This window comes from Bombyx mandarina, chromosome 01 (genome assembly GCF_030267445.1).
Source record: "Bombyx mandarina strain Sakado chromosome 01, ASM3026744v2".
In the NCBI taxonomy this organism is placed as follows: Eukaryota; Metazoa; Arthropoda; class Insecta; order Lepidoptera; family Bombycidae; genus Bombyx; species Bombyx mandarina.
The window spans coordinates 8,433,325-8,440,373 of record NC_143208.1 but is presented as its reverse complement, the minus strand read 5'-3'; the positions used below and the strand labels follow the sequence as shown (position 1 = coordinate 8,440,373).

The window sequence follows — 7,049 nt, the reverse complement described above, 5'->3', positions numbered from 1 at the left end:
GCGCGGCGAGATCGCAGCGTCTTTTCAATAATAGTTATTGCGACCCTGACTTGGTTTGACTCTGGCGTATTCTTTACATCGGAAGTAAAGCCGATAACGAGTTATTTTTCGTAGGTAATAAATGAATAAGGTACAATAAGGGAAATTGTACAGAAGCTAGGGTGCCTATTTTTAGGCACTTGCTGTGGAGTGCTATGTTAAAAATGTCGAACTGACTAAACAGCTTACTGTGGTTTTTGGGGCTAAAATAGACATTTGCAAGACCAAGAACAGTAGCGCCGGTTACGCAAATTACGGTAATTCATACTAGGACGTCTCTATCGTATTCACTCCATTGATCTCCAAATGAACCAGATCGTGGCACCTAACCATACGAGCTTACAATAAGTAAGCGCCAGTACTTACGCAAATTTATAAAATTTGAGGATTCGATATTTTTATTACGTGATTTAAATTCTTCGTCGTGAAAGTTATTAATAAAAAAAATTTGCAGTCTCCCTTTCTTTCAAAAATACAGTTTTCGGCTTCTACAATGTTTGTCGATGAGGGCAGTGAGCTTGAACAAGGAAAACTCATCTCATAAATGCTCTATGGATCAATGTCAGGGTTTCGTGATGGTAATATTATAACTGAATCACCAACGTTATCTCGGTGGGAACTCAATGCAGAAATGGTTCTCAAGCCTTGACTTACGTATATGTACTTATATTCATTATTATTTAAGAATGGCATACAGGGACTCGACTCTAAAGTTTTACTGTCCATATAAGTTCCTCCTCAGACTGTCCATGACTGTCCCTTCTCCTTCATTATGATGTTTATCAGACCGAACTGGATAGTTTGATACCGCGTTTTTCGAGCCGCCTTGTAATCGTCAGACCGTTAACACTGGTTGAAAGTGGACTCTTCTAGTATATTATTAGAGCTTAGAAGTCGATTACGTAAGCCGAGCAGTGAATACATATCGATCCTTCATTCTATTGTCACTTTGGGACGACGACGTTTCCTATAACCACGCACTTGTGGCCTATCTATAGATATTTTAATTTATTATAAAAAAAATTACAAATTAAATTAATATATTATGCTAAATCATTAGACAAATACACCAGTAAAATCCCCGTGTATTTATAATTTATTGAAAATATATATATATATTTAGTGCTTAGATGGGTAGACGAACTCACAGCCCACCTGGTGTTAAGTGGTTATTGGAGCCCATCGACATCTACAACGTAAATGCGCCACCCACCTTGAGATATAAGTTCTTAGGTCTCAGTATAGTTACAACGGCTACCCCACCCTTCAAATAGAAACGCATTACTGCTTCACGGCAGAAATAGGCGGGGTGGTGGTACCTACCCGTGCGGACGCACAAGAGGCCCTACCACCAGTAATTACGTAAATTATAATTTTGCGGGTTTGATTTTTATTACACGATGTTATTCCTTCACCGTGGAAGTCAATCGTGAACACTTGTACCTAAATACGTATTTCACTAGAAAAATTGGTACCCGCCTGCGGGATTCGAACACCGTTGCATCGCTCGATACAAATGCACCGGACGTCTTATCCTTTAGGCCACAACGGCTTCTATTATGACTTGAAAAGTACATATTTAAGATTTATAGTGATATTTGTAAAACTACTACGCTGTGTAGGTACCTGTACAAATGGCTGTATTTATAAATATCGTATATCAAATATCTTTTAAGCTTTTTTTACTTTTGATGTGAAACATCTATAGCCGCACGTAAAACCGATTTCTGGCGTGGCGACGCATGCCGTGGCCTACACATAACCTGTGTTTTACTTGAAAACAAATTATTTTTTCGTAATATATTATGTTTAATCATTATGACATATTTAGTTCCTATCACAATCTGTTCTTTTCTGCATATTACTTTTACAAAATAATGTCGATGTTTCACATTTGCCAGGCGTCCCGTGACGGCTCCCATATTTTTTTTATACTTTTTAAATTTTCAACAAACAGAATTTTCAAAAATTTACACTTTAATAGCTATTAATTTCAAACTCATGAAAGTTCACTTTATTCACTCTTGCGTTTTGTACGATTTGAATCACCAAATTTTGATTTAAAAAAATAGTAACTATTTTTAAGGCTCGAAGCTCCATTATAGCATAGCGTACCTACCTAAATATTTTTAAGGATCTGTGCGTGGGCAATTTACGGCAAGGGGTCATAGAAGGACCAATTTTACCTAATGCCCTTCATAGGCTACCTGTCAAGGAATGGAGAGCACGGTGAGGAATGGGGATGTCGTATTATGCTGAAATTGTTTCAAAAATGTGTATTGGCGTCGAAAAACAACGGCCAAGCAGAAGGAAATCGCCAGAATTGCGTCTACGCGTTGAGAGTGATAGGCGAGGCATGTCGGAGTTGAACTGATAAAAACCCACTGTCGTTCAAAAACCTGCGTTCGAGGTTTGGAAAAGGCAGGTAATTCTGTGGCTTGCTTAGGGCAAGAGGAAGTGATTCGTTCAAACCGCCTATATCCAGCCTCGCCATATGGATCAGACGACAAACAATAGTCATATTACTGAGAAAATGAACTCGTTTGGATTATTTCGCCAGTGTAACGAACGTGACGTCAGCTGTCATGCTCTGCCGCCAGCCAAGCCGCCAAGCCATGTTAACACGCCCCCTTCCGCCACCGCCACTGCCGGCGCCGCCAGCCAAAGCCAACGAAGGGGGGATAGTGTTAATAAAACAAGCCGTGCCAGCCATTTCTACCTGCTTTTCTGCATTCTCGCACAAATAAAAGAACTTGTCGTTACGCTGCTGGTTTTTATTGTCACATCATTTGCAACAATCAGAAGTGGGATAAAGAAATGAAACAACGTCATATACACGCTCAGATGTCTCGGTCTTCTGACAAGTTTGAAGAAGATAAAGCTCCTATTCCACTGGCGAGGAAGGTGTTGAAAAATTGCTTCAGAAGGAGGTCCACAAGGCGATACTTGAGCTACAGGATGAAGAACCTGGAACAATCAAATCAAAGGGACTTCGACGTCGTCGGACCAAGAGCGCCTGCCGCCCTGTCCTTCCATCAGTCTGGTTCACGTGGAGGGAAACTAGAAGAGCAGCAACGTGGTTACTCCACTGCGGCACTACGAGTTTCACGGCGCTTCACGAGCTTCACGGCTACGAGCTTCCTTCTCCCTGCCTGCGACGCTGCTGCGCGGCGAAGACAGCTACATCAAAGTCATCAACGTGGGCTCGGAGACCATCATGTGGCCGCCGGGCGAGGTCCTGCCGAGGGCCAACAGCTGCGAGGAGCCACAGCCAAACAGCCAGGTGTGTTGCATTTCTACTTGCCCTAGCCATGCCATTACAAATATTTCGAGATTTGAGGGTAGAAATAAAAAAAAATTTAAAGGAGCCATTAAATAATAGGGTCATTCAGATTTAAAAAAATACAGTATAAGCATTGCTTTGCTATATACGAATACACATGATTTAGGTATTGCCAATTTAGTCCAAATGCAAATTATGCTTACTAGTGATCAGCCCGTGTATCGCCACCCTTAAAAACTTTCTCATAATGAACAAAAGATAGTTAAATCTAAAGCTAATCAACTTTTAGATGCCGGTAATATAAAATAATCTGAATCTAGTTACGCTTTACCAGTGATCCTTGTTAAGAAAAAGAACTGCGACAGTAGGCCATGCGTTGATTATCGTGCGTTAAACGCTATCGCGGTAAAATATAAGCATCGCCTATCAAACAGTACTTCACGAGTTTAGATTTTGTACAGGGCTACCATCAATTAAGCATTGTGCCAGACGCACAAAACTGCTTTCATTACACCGCAAAGTCATTATTACGAGTACACTAGAATTCCTTTTGGTTTAGCAAATGCGTCATCTGTATTCATGCGTTTCTTCTTTTTTCCACCTTATTCCACTAGATGGGGCAGTTAAATGCGTTTAATAAATAAAATAATGGAGCCTGTGGGTAGAAAATAAATGGGTAAAAATAATGAAAGTAATGTAGGTCAAATCGAGATACTAGCAGTTGTAAACGATTTACCTCTACCCTCAGTTGTTAAAAAATCAGGTTCAATAATAATTGAGAAAGTACTTACTTGGTAAATTCGATAGTGGAAACTTAAAATTAAATATGAGTATATGCTCATTATTGCCACATTTTTGAAACAAGTCACTTATTTAGGTCATGAAATATCTTCAGCCTGTATACAACCGGGTGCAACAAAAATTGAAGGTCGTTTCGTAGTTTCCTGTGCCAAATAATGCTCATAGTGTGCGACAGTTATTGGTTATGTAGTTACTTTAGAAAGCTTGTTCCCAAATTTGCCGTGATTGCGCATCCATTAACTGAATTAACAATAAAAAGATAAATCATGGGAGTGGGGCCGTAAACAACTGAAAAACCGTTGTTCCAAACCTACGCTAGCTTTGTATGATTCTATGCTTCCTATGGAAATACATACCGATGCGTGTATATTATAATTGCTAATATGCTATTACAAAAACAAACTGACAACTCACTGCGGCCTGTTATGTATTTTAGCCGGGTAACTAGTAAGGAAGAGTGTGTATCATAGTTAAGAGCTCAAAACCTGGCAGTCGTACAATCGCTTCGTAGGTTCTTTGTTTATGAAGTAGGTAAGCATGATATAGTAGAAACTGATTGTACTGTGGTTTTTGCTACGCCTACCAAACGCGACATTATACCACGCATTGCACGATGGTGAGTTTTGAAAGAAGATTATGACATTAGTGTTGAGTATAGACCTGGTGAACGTATGGAACATTTCTAGACGCGCTTAATAGGCATCCTGTTGACATGATGAACGTGAATCGTCTTAAATTTATTGATTGATTCTGTACTGTGCAATGTCAGGACGAAAAGCTTAGTTCGATTATAAAGCAATCTATACTAACATTATAAAGCTGAAGAGTTTATTTGTTTGAAAGCGCTAATCTCAAGAACTGCTGGTCCGATTTGAAAAATTCATTCAGTGTTAAATAGCCCATTTAATGAGGAAGGTTATAGGCTATATAACGCTAAGACCGCTAAGACCATCACTGCATCACGCCAAGACCAATACAAGCGGAGCACCAATAAAGAATGTTTCAAAATCTGGTTATTTTCCCTTTTGAGAGCTTCCGGTGCGTGCGCTGCAGAAACGGTTAAAGTTTCGTTAATATAATGACATAATTGTTGCCCTTTAAAAGATCTAAAAAAAAAAATGTCCGCGTTAGCATATGTCTATATGTTAAGGTTGGCTCACTAAGTATAACGTTTTTTTATGCTAACCAAATTTGTTCTAAAATAAAGCATTATTTGTGAACTACATTCCACGCGGACGAAGTCGCGCTGATGTTAAAGATGATTATGAACTAGTTCGAAAAACTTTTAACGGAAACAGACTCGCAGTCCCTTCGGCTAAATGGAAAATTGTACAAATGCACTATGACTACATTTGTCACGTGGATCTAAATCATCGTTTAGCTTTGATTAAAAGCCAATATTGGTTTCTTAAAATGACACGCTTTATTAGGGAATACGTGGCAGCATGTCTTTATTGTACACATGAGAAGGATAACTATGTTAAAAAAAAGACTGTCTATATCCGATCTCTAAACCATCTGATACTATGCGCATGGTACAAATAGATAACATGATGCCCTTCTGTAGGTACAAATAGATAACATGATGCCCTTCTGTAGGACATGCACCAACCAGTACATGATCGTGATGAACGATGCGTCGTCTTATTTTTGTAATAGCTGAACTAACGCGTACTGTAAATTCAATGCGGACCATTCGTGCATTGAAAAATATACTAACAGCGTTTGTCCAGATACCCGAATCACGTGGTGACAGACTATGGGAAAGCTTTTACGAGTATGTACTTTAAAAAATATATCAGAAGATAAACAGTTTAGGCATAGATACGTTAAACGGTATTATTGCTTGCCCGCGCGCTAATTGGCCAGGTTGAACAAACTAAATATACAATTTTATGTGTTGCGGGCAACTGATCCTAGTGAAGCTTCAAATAATTTAATGAACTCCGTCATTTGAGGCACAAACAACACAATTAAAAGTAGCAGCGGCTACAAACCTTGTGATTTAACCTTTGCGCGTTCTGGTAGGTCAATATGTGATGTTTCGATTCCTGCTCTCAAACCAGAAGCTGTTGCTGGACTGCGTAAGATAGCTACAGCTAAGATAGAACAAGCGAGTGCAAAAATGACACACAAAATGGATATAAATAAAAAAGCTCATGTTATAAGAAAAGGGATTTTGTATTGTAGACAAGTCTCCAACTAGTTAGTAGCGCCGCTGGGATAAAAAAAACTAAATCTAAAGTAGTAGGTAACAATTGGTATCGAATTAGAAGTATATCTAAAAGGCTATGAAAGGTTATAAAAACTTCACTGGCCTGGTATCAGCAGATTCATTAAGGCCCTATAAAAGTATAGCCCATGTGTCCGATAGCGCTAGTAGTTTCGATAAGCAGCTCTAAACTGAAGACCTTATTGATTTATTTGAGAACTAAATGTTTTTGTGTGTTCCCCATTGCGGGAGCAATTGTTGCAGGATGGCCGAATGTAACGAACGTGACGTCAGCTGTCATGCTCTGCCGCCAGCCAAGCCGCCAAGCCATGTTAACACGCCCCCTTCCGCCACCGCCACTGCCGGCGCCGCCAGCCAAAGCCAACGAAGGGGGGATAGTGTTAATAAAACAAGCCGTGCCAGCCATTTCTACCTGCTTTTCTGCATTCTCGCACAAATAAAAGAACTTGTCGTTACGCTGCTGGTTTTTATTGTCACATCATTTGCAACACCAGCTTGTTTTGGGATTTTGTAACCGACCTAGGTAATTTAAAGAGAAAATATTTCGCAATTTTACGATCTTTTTTTTCCATGCATGCAATTGACTAATCATACTCGGTACCATAACTATTATTTTAGGATAATGCATCCTACATTGACAGTATTGTTTTTTTTTTTAGATTTTATGGCTAGTATCGAAACCTTCAAGCCATA

General features: G+C 39.4%; 1 protein-coding gene across 1 annotated transcript; it reads left to right on the top strand.

Moving 5' to 3' along the window:
- Positions 1-2,720: 2,720 nt before the first annotated feature.
- On the top strand, positions 2,721-6,855 carry LOC149503500 (uncharacterized). The gene is made up of 2 exons (XM_089728816.1): positions 2,721-3,322; positions 6,600-6,855. Exons 1-2 carry the CDS (start codon positions 2,857-2,859, stop codon positions 6,794-6,796), a joined length of 663 nt encoding a protein of 220 aa, XP_089584942.1. The 5' UTR covers positions 2,721-2,856; the 3' UTR covers positions 6,797-6,855.
- Positions 6,856-7,049: the final 194 nt, after the last annotated feature.

What these genes read in the sequence shown, in the direction of transcription:
- LOC149503500 (XM_089728816.1), top strand. Translation starts at nt 2,857, where the DNA reads ATGAAACAACGTCATATACACGCTCAGATGTCTCGGTCTTCTGACAAG. An exon ending in AGCCACAGCCAAACAGCCAG is followed by an intron (nt 3,323 to 6,599) that starts GTGTGTTGCATT and finishes CAATTGTTGCAG; the next exon opens with GATGGCCGAATGTAACGAAC.